The sequence below is a fragment of the Meleagris gallopavo genome, chromosome 1, assembly GCF_905368555.1.
Source record: "Meleagris gallopavo chromosome 1, MGAL_WU_HG_1.1, whole genome shotgun sequence".
NCBI lineage: Eukaryota > Metazoa > Chordata > Aves > Galliformes > Phasianidae > Meleagris > Meleagris gallopavo.
The window spans coordinates 180,951,560-180,966,839 of record NC_139404.1 but is presented as its reverse complement, the minus strand read 5'-3'; the positions used below and the strand labels follow the sequence as shown (position 1 = coordinate 180,966,839).

The 15,280-nt window shown below is 37.0% G+C and overlaps 1 protein-coding gene and 1 long non-coding RNA gene across 3 annotated transcripts in view; one reads left to right on the top strand and one right to left on the bottom strand.

Annotated features, from left to right (window-relative positions):
* ARHGAP42 (Rho GTPase activating protein 42) overlaps positions 1-15,280 on the top strand; it is a 168,561-nt gene that overhangs the window by 25,487 nt on the left and 127,794 nt on the right. For both annotated transcript variants that reach the window (XM_085216322.1, XM_085216321.1), the window contains exon 2: positions 6,649-6,744. In XM_085216322.1, coding sequence (XP_085072448.1) covers positions 6,649-6,744 — 96 coding nt within the window. The remainder of the gene's footprint in view (positions 1-6,648; positions 6,745-15,280) is intronic.
* On the bottom strand, positions 12,372-14,195 carry LOC146545815 (uncharacterized). The gene is made up of 2 exons (XR_014881120.1): positions 14,107-14,195; positions 12,372-12,570 (listed from the first exon to the last, which is right to left on the bottom strand). It is a non-coding gene; the product is annotated as an uncharacterized LOC146545815 (long non-coding RNA).

The following is a 15,280-nucleotide window of genomic DNA, read 5'->3' as shown; positions in this document are numbered from 1 at the left end:
AAAGTGTATAGTTCATTTTCAGTTTCTGAGAAGGAATAAAAGTCAGTTACCTCAGTAAATGGTTGTCTATATTTTATCATGCCATTTTTTCAAGTATACTAGCAGTATCATTCAGTTCCTGCTGTGTTTTCACATTTTGCAGTTTCTCAGTGCTCTGTTCTGTTTGAGTAGCTCAGGTTCTATTTAACCTGTATGTCAGTGTGTTCCAAAGGGAAGAGCTGATAAGGAGAGGCCACCTGGTGCTTCTTCAGTCCTATCTAACAGAGGAAGCAAACAGCTTAGGGGCTTGAAACACTGAAGATAGCTCTGCTCAATCTCTGTTCCAGTCTTCAGCTGCCCCAAAATGCAGCTGACTGCTGACTTGCCCTCACTGCTCAGCCATGGCCCCTTCCCTTCTGCTTCCTTGAGAGCCAAACAGCAATAACTGGCTTTGTGTTGGGTCACCAGAGCTGCTGCTGTTACTATTTTAGCCAGTGTCTGCTTTGAAGTGCAGCTTGCTGCATTTCTGCTTGTACTCAGGAGTTCATTGGGCATCTTTAATCTTCTTCCTAGGTTCCAGCTGCTATTTTTCTTCATTAACCTGGTGAGAGACACTGAGTTTTTCCAGAATGATTGACATCACTCAGGGGGAATTATGTTTATTGGAATTTCATTTCCTAAGGAAATCATCTTTATAAGTAAACAAGTGAAGAGACTTGCCCTTTGATGTGTTGTAGGCTGTTACTTGAGCAGGGACACAGGCTCTTTGATAGCCCACCAAACCTCTGCTCTTGGAGCTTTTTGGTCTCCTTTCTGGATGATGTGAACTTGCTGCTGTTCTTCTAGCTGACAAACCAGCAAAGCCAACCAACCTTCACATCCTCACCAAAAAAAATCTGAGTGTTTACGATATTGTGGAAATCTTTTCAAGTTTCACTGTCTGTAGAACTTAGTCTTTGTTGTGAAGGGCTGTGCCACAACTCACACACTCAGTCTTTCATCTTTCAGGTAATGTATCCATCATTTCATCACTTTGTTGCAACATATTGCTCCTTCTTCCTCAAGGCTTTGGGCAAGAATTTAATGTTTTAACAAATCTAGGATAAGAAAATTGAAGAACAATTATAGCATGAAAGTAACTCTTAGTTTTATCTTACTATTCCCAGCATGTCACGTTTTAACTGAAGCATAAAATAAATTATTAATAACAATTGTTATTTAGCTAATAAGTTATCTGAAACCTAAAGTATTATAGTTCAAATTAGATCTCCCCTTTTTTTTTTGGCAGTTTGAAGCAATGTAAATCTTAAATAAACCCGACCTCTAGTATGATGCATTTTTTTTCTCGACTTCTTTTTGCTTAAATATGTATTAAGAAGATTGATCAAAAATATGAAAGTGTCAAATTCAGGAAGAAGTGGTTTCCATTAGGGAAACTTGTTTTGTAACATTCCCGAATAAATGGTGGCATCTACTGTTCTTTCATTAGTGTTACGGTATTGATATTTTGTGTTATATGAATCTGTATCTAACAGTGCTGTTGTATGACCTGCTTGTGGTTAAGCTGTAATTATCCTTTCACTGTTTCCAGTCACGCTTTATTGTATTTCTTTGAGTACTTCTCAGTACTACCTCTGACCAAACTCCACGAACTCCCCTGGCTGGTTGGCTGACTCAATTCCAGCTCTACCAAAGAAGTCAGCTCCACCTCAGTTACTCCTCCCCTAAATGTATCAGAGTGCAAATGGCTGCTCTGCACTACATACACCACTGCTCACCTGATCGTAATCTTTGTGTGTGACTGGGGAGCACAGGGTACATGAGGGGGGTGAATACTGCTGGAAAGGGAATGTGAAGAGCAGCTGAAAGTGCCATTTAGAAAACCACTCCAGTAACCAAGGGATATTGGAGCGTATTTTCATTCTTTCCTTGGTGTCCGGGGAGTATGCACTGAGTGCCTGTACAAGTGCAAGGACAAGACTTACGTTATCATGGAGACTTTTGAGTGACTGTCGTTCCCTTGCTGATAGGCTTGTACTGCCAGATACTGCTGGTCGATAAAGCTGATGAGGCTTTTGTAGTAACTTGGAACATCAGCAGACTTTCCTCTGAAGAGATTTCTATCCTAGGCTAAGTGGAAAATTCTAGTTAATGTGTACTAGAAAAAAAGGTGGAGATAGCTATCAAGATCTACGTACTAGAACATGAGAAAGAGTGACTCTTGCAATGCTACATAACTTGCAGATCATAAAAAGCTGATTTAAATAGTGCGGTGATTGACATTTCTGTGTCTGCAAGAAGCAGAATGTATTGAGATTTCTCAATGACGTTTAGACTCTGGGATGTACGGTTATAAGTGACGTAGAGCACAAACCCTTTCCAGCTTTATCTCTTTTCATTTTCTTCATGGTATTATTTGCCTGTCCTGGCTTGAAGAGGCAGCGGCTCTTAAATCAGATCTAATTCAATTTTGAATTCTTGGATCTGTGACAGACAACCTGCTTATTTCCCAGCTTGTCCTTTTGCTGGGACCAGATGAATAGGTAATAGGTCAAAGTGGTAGTGTGTCTAAGAAAGAAGATGATAAACAGAACTATAATTGCACTGCTTGGTCCAGTTTTGGTACCTCATTTGCTGTGTAGAGCTTTGAGTGCTTATAGAATCCTATTGCTGCTTCTCAGAAGCTGGCCAAGTAAGTCAGTAATTTCCTGCAGAATAATATATTTAATATTTTCAGGTAAAATGAACTTTGTACAGAATCTCTAAATGAAGCATTATAAGAAACCTCTGACCTTGGAACTTCATTTATTCTTTGCTGTGCTTAACAGCTGTACCCTTAATACAATATCTTCAGAGATTTTCAAGCTATTAGAATAGATCTCATTTGCAGTCAGAAATCTCCAACTAGTATCATTTTGGATGATTTGAGCAAGTTATTTGATGAGCCATGTAATTGTTATTACATTTTTCTTAGCCAACACTTTTAAGTTGGATTAAACGTTTTCTTCAGGTTCATAACGTAGGAGAATGTTAACACTGATTTGCTCACACAGTGAAAGATCAGCAGCTGTGCATGACTAATCTCTTATATAAAATGGAGACTCTCCCTCCTTTATTTTTACTATTCGTTTTCCTTTCCCTTGACACTTGTTCCAGTGAGCGTTGTACATGGAGAAGAGTGACAGGGGAGAGTCCTTTCTCCCTTGCTTCCTTTCTATAAACATTTAGTAGATTGTACAGAGGAAATAAATCTGCATTCATATTAGTGATACTTAATTTTTATACTTTCATAGAGTATCTCGAGTTGAAGGGACCCGTAAGGATCACTGAGTCCAATCCCTGTCTCCACACAGGATCACCTAAAAATCAAACTGTGTTTCTGAGAGCATTGTCCATCCTGATAGTGCTGACAACAGACCATCTTTTTTGTTCATCCACTTTAGGACTGTTTATTCCTTCCAGCACCGATTAGTGTGCAGCGGTTCTGCAGAATTATTTAGGATTCAGTGAAGTGACTTGGTGGAAGAGCTAGCAGTTAAAGTGTGGTCCTTTAAACTCAGAGCAACACGCTGCATACCAACTAAAGTTAGGTCTAACTGCTGTAGAACAGTATGTTACTTAGATATCAGAGATACTGTGTTTGCACAGAGTGCTTAAGCTCTTCAGAAAGATTTATTTTGTTTTCTTCTATAGTAACAGTAGGAGACACTTTGTGTTTAGCTTCTGAATTCTTAATGTAATGAATAATGAAATTTTCATGTATAGTAGGAAATGTTCAGTAAGGATGCAGTAATTTAATTCTGCGCAGCTTTCAATGGGAAATCTGGTGTATTTTGCTAAGATGTCAGGAAACTACAGGTGATGACAAATTCTGTTACCAGTATGTGAAGGACAGTGTCTCTGATGAATAAAAACAGGATACATAGAGAAAATGATGGGATGCAAATTTAAGGAAGCTTTGTTGAGGCAACATTTTTATGTAAAGAAAATACAAAAATTCTTTCTTTTATTCCATGTCTAGAAATGATTAAATCTTCAAAATGCAGTTGGAATATGCATATATAAAGGAAATATGTATTGAATTTGCTGTGCTTTCACTTTCAAATATTGTAAGTAATTACAAAGCAATTCTTACTGTTAGAAGTTCACGACTTTCTTTTAAAGGAAGGATATTTTCTAAATTTTTCAAAGGAACAATCAACTGGGACAGATATTTAAAAGCTTCTGTGCTAATTTTATGTCCAATTATTCCTAATCTTTTAGAAATTTTAATTATTCAGGGAGGTACCAGATTGTAGGTTAAAGGAGGGGGAACACCTGTCCTTATAAGGGGTGAGAGGTCTTTCCTTTATTCTGTTCTGCTTATCAGTAAGATACAGATTATGTTTACCCATTTCTATATATCCTAGCTATTTTTCCAATATAACCATACGTGGACTGGTGCACTGTTGAATTATAGAATTACCTTAATTGGAAAGGACCTCAAAGATCATCCAGTCCAACTGTTCACCTATCACCAGTATTCCCACTGAACCATGTCCCTTAGTACCACATCTGCACATTTCTTGAACTCCTCCAGGGGCGGTGGCTCCACTGCCTCTCTGGGCAGCCCATTCCAGTTCGTAACCACTCTTTCAGAGAAAAAAAAATTCCAAACATCCAACCTGAACCGCAGTTTCAGACCGTTCCCTCTAGTTATGTTGCTCGTTATGTGGGAGAAGCGGCTGACCCCCACCTCACCACAATCTCCTTTCAGGTCATTGTAGAGAGCTACAAGGTCTCCCCTGAGCCTCTTCTTCTCCAGACTGAACAATCCCAGCTCCCTCAGCTGCTTCCCATAAGACTTGTGCTCCAGACTCCTCACCAGCTTTGTTGCCCTCGTTTGAACATGCTCCAGGGCCTCGATGTCTTTCTTACAGCGAGGCCCAAAACTAAGCACAGTCCTCAAGGTGCGGCTTCACCAGTGCTGACTACAGGAGGGCCATCACCTCTTTGCTCCTGCTGGCTGTGCTATTTCTGGTACAAGCCAGGATGTTGTTGACCTTCTTGGATGCCTGGGCACATTGCTGGCCCACATCTAGCCAAGTGTCAACCAACATCTCCAGGACATTTCTTCCACACAGGAAACTGCATGTGAAATTGTTTAATAGCCTTAGGTCAGAGAATGCTTTTTGGCTCACTGATGTCTGTCAGCCAGTGTCAGCAGACGCAGAGCAAATACTGGGGCAGGGCAAAATCCTGATAGGAACTGTGACCTTTGATAATGGTTACCTTCAATTACAGAAGAATCTTTGCAGTCATCTTATTGCATGGATCCTGATTTGAAAAGATTTAGAAAGGTTTTCAGCTCTTATTTTGTTTAGGATAGTGGCATGTTTTTTATTGTTGGAGATATTTAAAACTGAGCAGTCTGTGTGTATGTGTATGTCTTGATATCAGACATTGGGCCAATATCTACATTTATACAATAGATTTTATTCATGCAAGAATAAAATAGTCTTCGAGTTTTGCCTCAGCTCTGAAGGTTTTGGTGCAGGTAGATGAGTATCTTAGCGCTTTCTAAGAGCAGTGCATTAAGGTTGGTAAGGACCTCTGGCTCCATCTGGCCCAGACCCTGATCCAACAGGGACACTCAGAGCAGGATGCCCAGGGCCACATCCAGGCTTTGGAAGATTTCCTAAGAGGGATAAGCAATGCTTTTGGATCAGAGTCAATGACTTGTCTTTTGCTTGTATCTTAACCCCACCATGTCTTTAGGTTAGATTTAGTGGATATTAGACTCTTATTTGTAAACTTTTCTAGCTTCTAAACAGGTAACATATATATAACCTCAAGGACATGGATAATTCTTGCTGCTTTTGTGGGTTCATCTAGGCTGATAACATTCTCAGATCTTGACTGTGTTTGCTACCACATTCACAGAATCACAGAATTGAATTCATCTCACAGAATCTAGTTCATCTCTGCATTTGCCATTAGTACATCTAATGAAGGAAAGAACAGGTTTATGTGGTTACCATGATATTCTGCTTATGAATCTGATTTGCTAGATTGTATAGAGTTCTAATGAATTTTTATGCTATATGGTTTGGATTCTTTTGTTATTTCATTGAATCTTAAGATCCATTGTGCGTAATTCAGTGAGAACAGTGCTGAAAGACCATGGGTGATCTACATAATTAGCAAGCATTCTTTTTTTTCTTTTGATTTTTTTTTTTACAAAACGTTTTGTGTAAGATTATACAATGTTGGTGTATTAGAGTAGTGAAAATGTAATTTTTTTTTTTTGTAATGTCATGCATAAGAGAAGTTATTGTTATTTTTGTTTCAGTCTCTGAACTGATCTTTTAAACAATGGTAGTCTTTTTACATCTGTGATATACCAATAGACACTGATTTTTTTTTTTTATATAGTATTTTACAACAGTTCTTCATTTATCAACAAAATATGTGTATTTGTTTACAAAATCTGGGATCTAGCATGTTTCTGGGATATGACAAGTCATTTGATTTTAAGTAGTGATAGGAATTTTTAAAAGCAGTGACTGTGCAAAAAAGTGTTACTAGAAAGGAAAGTTTGTGAACAAGATGAATGAAGCATTGCTTCAGTGAAGTTCTGGTGGAATAACACTGGTTTCCTTGTTCTTTTTTCTTTCTCTTGAATTTTAGATTTATCCATGGCAGTGCAAAAATTCTCACAATCCTTACAAGATTTCCAGTTTGAGTGTATTGGAGATGCTGAAACTGATGATGAAATTAATATTGGTAAGTATCTCCTGCAATACTTCATAAATTCTCATATGTTTCTTATATTATTGTTACAGTGAGGCAAAGTACTATTTAATGGTGCATGTAACAAAAAAATGGAAAGGACTCAGTAAGTGAGAAGCATGCAAGATTGTAAAAGGACTTGTCAAAAAAAAAACCACCACTAACACCCCATGTTCATGATGTAGTTCAGTTCTTTGTAGTTTGAAGAATTCAGTATAAGTTTGTCAACTTAGTCAGCTGTGAATCTTCTAAATCCTGCTGCTGTTTTTAATTTCCAGTTTTCTTTGGGATACTGAAAGGTATGCAAGTTTCCCATGAGCTAACCTGGGTCTGCAAGAAATACTTAAGTACCTAGAAAGACGGAGGAAGTGTTTAAGGATGTAAAAACAGGAATATGTTCTTTACAACTTGTGCATTCCTAAGTATATAGTTGTCTGAGTTTCTGCCAGTAAAATTTACTAGCTGCTTAATGGTCTGTCTCTGCACACCCAGAACTTCGGCACTCACAAAACTGAACAGCTCAGCTCGTCTTGAAAGTAAGTCTCTTTAATATCTTCAAAATAATCTTTCTTCAGCAGATAGAAGAGGTAGTCCTGAGTCTGACATTCACAAATCCCACTGCTCCTTATTCTAGAGCATTGCCGTAGTTACAGTGATGCTTTCAGGCAGCTGGAGTGCTCCAGCTTCTGTTGGTGATAAACCTGGATACTGATCCATCTTCAAAATGCCTGTGTTCCGTATTGTGAGCTTTAGGTACCTTGTTCCTCCCATGTCTCTCTCAAAACAAGTAGGAACTGGTTGTTGAAGAGTTGCTTCTAAAAGTGAGTAATTTGGCACTACAGCAGGGAACATAGGATTTTTAAATAAATAAAAAAAAAAAGAATCTACATAATGTTGAGGGGAAACAAAAACGTATTTGCTCATTTATTGATGAGCTTAAACTTTAAAATTTAAAATTATTTTATGTTTACATTAAATATTTATTTTGTGATTTCGTACAAAATGATTTCTAGAACAATGGAATATAACTGCAGTACACATTCGGAAATGGATAGGGGAATATGAAAAGGGTGAAATTTAGTAGTAGAATTTAGTAGTTTAGTGTGAGTGTTACTCCTCTGTTGAGTTTTAAAACATTCCAAAAAATAGAAGAACATTTTTGTCCAGGGCCATGAAGCACTGTATTCTAATTTACTCAATACAGTACTTTGTCCTCTGATTTATTTTTTTTCTGATTTGTTAAGTGCACAGATGAAAAGACTCATATGCATGCACTTTTTTGGCATTCTATGTATTATTTCTTGGCTGCTGAAGTTAGCTTGTATGTATTTTATGCATTTAAACTAAATCTGCAGTATCTCAGTTGCATATCTTAGATTTGGTCCATTTTTATTTTTCTAAAAGCATAAATTTTGCATTTAAAATGAGGTGACTGATGACAAGGAGGACTTCCATTTTACTGGTAGCCTAAATGTAGAAAAAAAAGACATTTTATTGTTTAGACATTAAACAGGCATTAAAACTGTTTAGAAAAAAACAGAGTTCATGAAGCTTGACAGCTGATTTATTTCACTTGGAGCTTCAAAGTAGGGATTTCTAGCTTCTAAGGCAAGCATTGCCTGATGGATTGTCATGTGCATCAAAGAAGCTTATAAGAGTAAAAGGTAAACTGACAGGAATCAAATACAAGTGTAACAGAACGTGACTGATACTGTGTGTTTTTATAGGGTAACTCTCAATTTTTGATCTCCCTAGAGCAGTGAACTAGAATTTGTTCATATCTTTAACATGTCCCAACCAGCTCGATGGTTTCTTTTGTGTTTTTTTAATCGGCAAACACAGTCTTGTATAGAAGAATCCTGCCCTCTGTGACTTCTGCTTTCACCTCCTTTAAGGAAATCTATGGCTGCAAATGCTGCTGGGAAGTTTTACTTCAGTTTCCAGTGATACTCTAACTTGATGAGTTTTGTACAAAAATGCCATTTACATATGGGCTATATTCTAAAGATTTTAAAACGCATTTCTGTTTCAAGCATGGTGGCATGCTAATATTACCTTCTGAATAAAGCTCCTGACAGAATGTCATAATTTTTTTTTTCTACTTTTTCAAAAATGAAGCATGAGGGATTTTTTTTTTAAACTGTAACAAATATTGGAATTGAATTGATGGCTCTGTGAATTTTTTCTTTTTTTAAGTGAAACCAGAGTTGAAGGTTCCTGGTTCATAGCTAAGAGCACTCAGTATTTGCAGAATTGTGATACCATTTGTCATATTTATTTTTCATCCATTTAGTGTTTCATCCAGCTGTGCTTTTTATTTATTTTATCTTTTAATTCTCATCTTTGGTTTCTAATTGTTATGATTTCTTAATAGTTATTTACAAATGTTTAATTATTTGATAGAAGTGATGCTCTTCTTCGACAAAAATGTGTTTGTAGATGTATAAAGCATTTTATATATAGTTTCTACCTCGTTGCAAGTTACCAATATTAATCTACTCAGCCACTATCAGATGTACCATGCCCAAGCTAGAATCAGACATCTTATGCACATCTTGTAAGCTGTTCTTCTGATTTTCTTCAGTTACCAGGCTGGCTTCTTCCTCAAATCAAATATAACTTGATTTTTTACTTTTTTTTTTTTTTTTTCCCCAAACTGTGAACATAAAGAATTCATGCTATAAAGATTTTTCTCAAATTTTCTGCTGACAAATACAGTTTGTAATTAAAAAATAAATCGCTAGCACCTGTTATCAGTGTTATTTCTTCCTCTTTTTTGAAATGCACATGGCAGCGTGTGATCCACAGTGTTACAAAGATCATATTACTGATTAATGGAACATGAATATTAGCTTCCATGATGTGTGATTCAGCCAGGCACTCTTTATTTGTGTGATTGAAATTTGTGCGGAAAGAGGCATCTTAGCACTAAAATAATTAACCATTAACACTATAAAGAAGGCTTAATGCAGTTCAATCTGACACAGGAGGGTTTTTCATCTTAGTAACTGTTCATTCCTCAGTATTAAATAGTGAATGACAGTATCACGTCTTGCCTTTTAAAGATTATTGCACTGTACACAGTTTCTGCCTGATACGCAGTTAAAGAATGCAATGATAGTTTTCCACAAAAAAATGTGTTTTATTTACAAGTTTCTATACTTTTAAATAAGCTAGATTCACTCATATAAATGCAAAACTGTATTTTTAATGAACAAGTGTCTTTTTGAAATTTTTTGTTTGTTTGTTTTACACTGTGCAGACATAAATAATGCAAGAAGGTTCACCAGCTCCTCCTTTCCTAATAGTATCCAGCTTATGTCACATAATTTCTTCTGCAGGAATCTCCCTGTTCTTATCATCCTTTCTTCTGTTTGTTATCTGGATTGTAGCTGATACAGACAAAAATAGTTAACAGTTGAGTAGAATTCTGTCATTGTTCTGTCTTGTTTCTTTAACAAGTTCTTATCTATTTTGTATTGAGATTTATCATAAACTAGTAAGATTTAAAATCAGCAGCATAAGACTGTGCTCTTTGGAGTTAAAGGAAACCAAGACAAATAAGTACATTCTGTTTCTTTTGTATGTTTAGGCCTTCCACTGACTCTTAAGGGTAAAGCCAAACCTCAACCATGACATTGGATGCATTTTACTTAAATATCTGTTTTACGTTAGCATGTACTATTTAGGAAAAAGCACTGAAAGGTGTTTGTGCTGTTTTGCTAGTGATTTTGATATATATATTTTTTTACCTGAGGACAAATATATTTTCACAGGTTTATATTATGAAAGATGTTTCAGCTGATGCTTTCCTATCCTTAAGATAGGGTGATGATGGTCTGTAAAATTGTTGTTTTTAATTAAGGAACAAGGAATAGGTCAGAAGTTCTGAAATTTGCTATTTGCCTTGTGGGAGCTAAAACGTTCTGGGGAGGAAAGAGTTTTTAAAAATAATAAAACAAATGAAAGAAGGAAACCTTTATCAAGGCATTTGTTAAACTCCACTGCTCTGTCTTAAGGCTCTCTTGTTTTGAGTTGAGCAACCATGCCAGAAGCTCAGTCTTCATTTTGTTTTTACTGGGCATTCAAAACAGAGCTTGTCAGCAGACAAACATCCAATCATTTGATGCAGCAAATTGATCCGCGTTCAGTAATTAGTATGTAGAAATAAAAAAAAATTAAAAATTTAAAAAAAAAAGGTTAGGATGTTTCCCTCATCCCATTTCTTAAAGCAGTGTAAAAGGTTATTGACATATTTAATGGTACAAAGTGTGTGTTATAGAATCATAGAATCATAGAAAAGGACCACAATGACCACCTAGTTTCAACCCCCCTGCTATGTGCAGGGTCGCCAACCACCAGAGCAGGCTGCCCAGAGCCACATCCAGCCTGGCCTTGAATGCCTCCAGGGATGGGGCATCCACAGCCTTCTGGGGCAACCTGCTCCAGTGTGTCACCACCCTCTGTGTGAAAAACTTCTTTCTAACTTCTCACCTAAACCTCCCCTGCCTCAGTTTAAAACCATTCCCCCTTGACCTATCACTTATCCACCCTTGTAAACATCCATTTAAAATAGATTTTAAAAAAGGAGAATTTATAGGAGCTTTAGGCCAACCTAAAGTGTGTGAAAGCAAACTCTGACAAATGAATGTATGGAATTGCAATCTCCTCATTAGGATGTGCTGTCTTTTGGAACTGCTTAGAGCTCATCAGGGCCTTCAGAAAGCTGACTGAAAGCTCTCCAGACAGTTGCAATTTTAAGTCACTGTATTTCTGTATGTAGCATGCAATGGCCTCTTAAATTAGTCTGATTCAAAATTAATTTTTAAACTCCATGAAGTCATCTGCTGTCTGAATCACTTTGAAAATCATCACCTTAATTGCTGGAGGTTAACTTGGAAGTTCAGGAAAGTCCTTTTTTGATTTAATAGTCTTCCCACTTCCCACATTGACATTTGTAAACACATTTCTGAATGATGTTACCTAACATCAAATAATTCTAAAATGAATTCCAATGGCTCTATTATACTGCTGCCTTACGCACACCAAAGAGACAGATAGATTTTGTCACCACCTTGAAGGTGGAGCTTCTGGGGGTGGATTTCATTACCATATGCATCATCTCAATACTGTTCTTACTGCTTGAATTTGTTGACCTTGTGGAGCATTACAGACTTGCATATTTACCAAAGGCGTTTTTTAGATGGGTGTGGGAAAGGGTTTGAGCCCTAAATTAGCATAGAAAACTATTTGCAACTCAGTGTATTTGCATAGACTGAATGTGTGCTGTTTTTCCACAGTTACCTGCCAAAATTTGACAGCTTTCTTTCTTTTATTTTTTCCCTCGTTGAAAGAATGATTTTTGAGATTAAATTTTTAAGTGATTTTTAAAAGCAGCTACGTGCAAGATGTGAACCTGAGGACAGAATTTCCTTACTACTTCTGATGGATTATTTTTATCTACAAATGTTAAGTAGTAACTAAATATGGGAAGTACTCAGCAAATCTCAGGGTGTGATGGGCCTGAAGTATTTGTTTAAAATCTGTTTCTACCATTATTATTATTATTATTATTATCCTTTTAAAAATCCCTGTTGCATATCTAAACAAATGCCACCTGCTTTCAGAACACTCTTGTTTATTGACTCCAACGAATGATCTTAGGCTGTGGCTTGGATCCCATAGGGGCTTCAAAACAGCAATTGCACCAGAAAGAAAATTTTGGCTTTCTGTAGGTCTCGCACACAGATCTTGTCCTTGCTTCTGAAAGGTCAAATGTATCAGGCAGAACAGTAAAGAAAGTAATGTTGGCCTTTATTTCTGCAAGAGAAAAAGGTAGAATAAGGTCAACAACACATACCTTGTTTTTTCTTCTTTTCCAAAATACATATCAGAGTTGCTTCATTCTCTCTTAATATGTTTATTCAAATGTGAAATTTTAGACTGAGGTGACTGATAGCACCCTTCCTATCTGTCCTACCTTTCTTTTGTGTCAGAGGAGCTGAATTTGAAGTATGGGATCTCCTGAGCTGTTGCAGTTTACATCCTGATATGCTAAGGAAGTCTAAAATGTTTTAGTGTATTGGATTGCAAACTGTGGTGTTTCAGACTGTGCTTTGCCATTGAGTTGTTGCTGTTTACAGGGGTTGAGGCTGGTGATGAATAGCAATAACTTGGTAGTCCTGGTACGTTCTGCAAATGTGTAAATGTGACATTAAACCAGAATAACTGAGTAGACAAGTTAAAAATTGTGTGCCGCTTGCTGGTCAGGATGAGGCATGTTTTGTCCCTAGTTATTAGGTTAAACTTATGTTCTCCTGTAAATGCTTTCTAATTTATCATCCTCATTCCATAACTTCACTTCTATCTCCCTCTCTTTGCTATTTTAGTGTCCAGCTCTGCAATTATTTGTAGACTTGGGCATCCTAGTACTATTATCATATAGTGAGTTTAAGTGCTTCTGAGGAGATGGTTAGTCTGAGGGCTAGAGAATTTCATTACAGAGATGGTTTGAAAATAACCAGTGTGTACTATTGCTTCTCATAATGCACCTTTAGTAAAAAGGTGCAACGGTTGAGAACTGTTGAGTTAGTGTGCCTTGTTTTTAAACAACAGGCACTCATTTTCAAAAAAAAAAAGTAGTTGTTTGTTCACCCAGGCTGTGAGATATTCACCTTCAGGCTTGAACAAGCAAGATGGAATTTTACTTCCTGAAATAAGAATCCTTAGCAGAATTTGGAATTTCAAGACTAGCAAATCCTTCATCACTTTGTAGATCTGAATTCAACAAAGAAATTATGGCAAACCTAACATTTGTTTCAGTATTTGTTGATAATTTTCATAATTCAAGTGCACTAAATTTTACAAATCAAGAAAAAAGAAGTATTAATGATTCTCAGCTGCATTCTGAATATATTGCTTTTCTTGTTACTTCCCCTTAATTAATTCAGCATTCACATAGAGCCACATGGAGATAAGTTTTGTACATCTGGAATAATTGAAATACCATATTTTTCTCCTGTCATTTGAAGTATGGATATGTGTCTGAAGAATCAATGGTAAAGTAAGACAGACGTGTAATTATAATTATTTCTAGTTCTCTTGTTTATGCTAGGAGTGAGTATAACTGCTGTAGCTTAATATGTTCTACGTTGCTCCATGGTGTTTTTCCACATTGCCGTGTTATTTATCTGTTTGAAAAACTTGAGAAAAAAAGTAGCAATTTTATTCTTAAACTTACAGGTTTGTATTCGTAGACAATTTATGTCATGATTCTTTATAGTGAGAACTTGCAGAGGGGAACACAAAGTAAAGCAGGAGGAGATTGAAGGAATTGCTAATTTAACCAAAGCCTACCTTTTGGTCTTCTATATTCCTAAATATTCTGTGGTTTTAAAATCATGCTTCTTCTAACATATCCTGGGCATTAGTCAGCTCTGGAAAAGTCAGATCTGCTCAAGTCAAAGGTTAGTGGCTAATTTGGTTAAGTTAAAAATTAATTCAGGCAGGATGGACTTCTGTAGTGTAGGAAATCATGCCATCTGGGTAACAGTGACAGGACATGAGGTGATGGCCTTAAGCTGTGCTGGGAGGGAGGGGTTCAAGTTGGATATTAGGAAAAATATATTCTTAGAAAGAGTGGTGGTGCTTTGGGATAGGATGCCCAGAGAGGTGGTGGAGTCACTGTCTCTGGAAGTGTCAAGAACTGTAGATATGTGGTACTAAATGGTTAATGGGCTCAGTCTTTTCCAATCTTTATGATTTCATGATTGTTTTCAGTGGGAGCAATTCAATCTCCAAAACCTCAGCTTGTGGAAGCACATTGAGCTCACTTCATCCTGCTGGACATGAAATACAGTTCCATGCCCTGCTGAACTGTGCAGCCAAGCACCTCAGGGCTGCCTTGTGTGTGTCTCCATCAGATGGAAATAGGCTGGTTTCTCTTTGGCAGATGTAATCATTTTTAACCCTAATACTGGCATAGAGATGCAATCATGCTTGATGACCACTTATCTAAAGCAGTTACTTCTTAATTCCGTGAGAACATGATGAAAAAAGGTTTGCTGTTTATAGTCAAAGTCTGTCAATAGCTTGTTAAGTTGGTGGATGGTACCAGGAAACCTCCACTTCCTTTGGTGTAGTAGGAAGGAAAAAGATGAGAAAAGTGATACATCAGTGTGTGAAATAGTTACGATACTTTCCTGTGTGAATAAGTGATGTGTGGGATTATGCATTCACTCCCATGTTCCTAGCAAACCTGAACAAACTTCTTAGATGATGTGTAATGTTTCTGCTGTCACTTCATGACATCACACTTTGGGAGGGATGCTAACCTTCTAACCTTCTAGATTTACCTTTTGATACCAAAGCCCTACCGGAGTTGTAGGTGAACCAACACATCGCTGTTCTTTCATTCTCTTTTATTCTCTGTCCATCCCTCTTGGTCTACAAACTTAGGGGCCATAAAAAGTGTTTCAGATTGTGTTTGTAAGCTTCACTACAGAGAATTCCATTCTGGGGACAAAGCCTG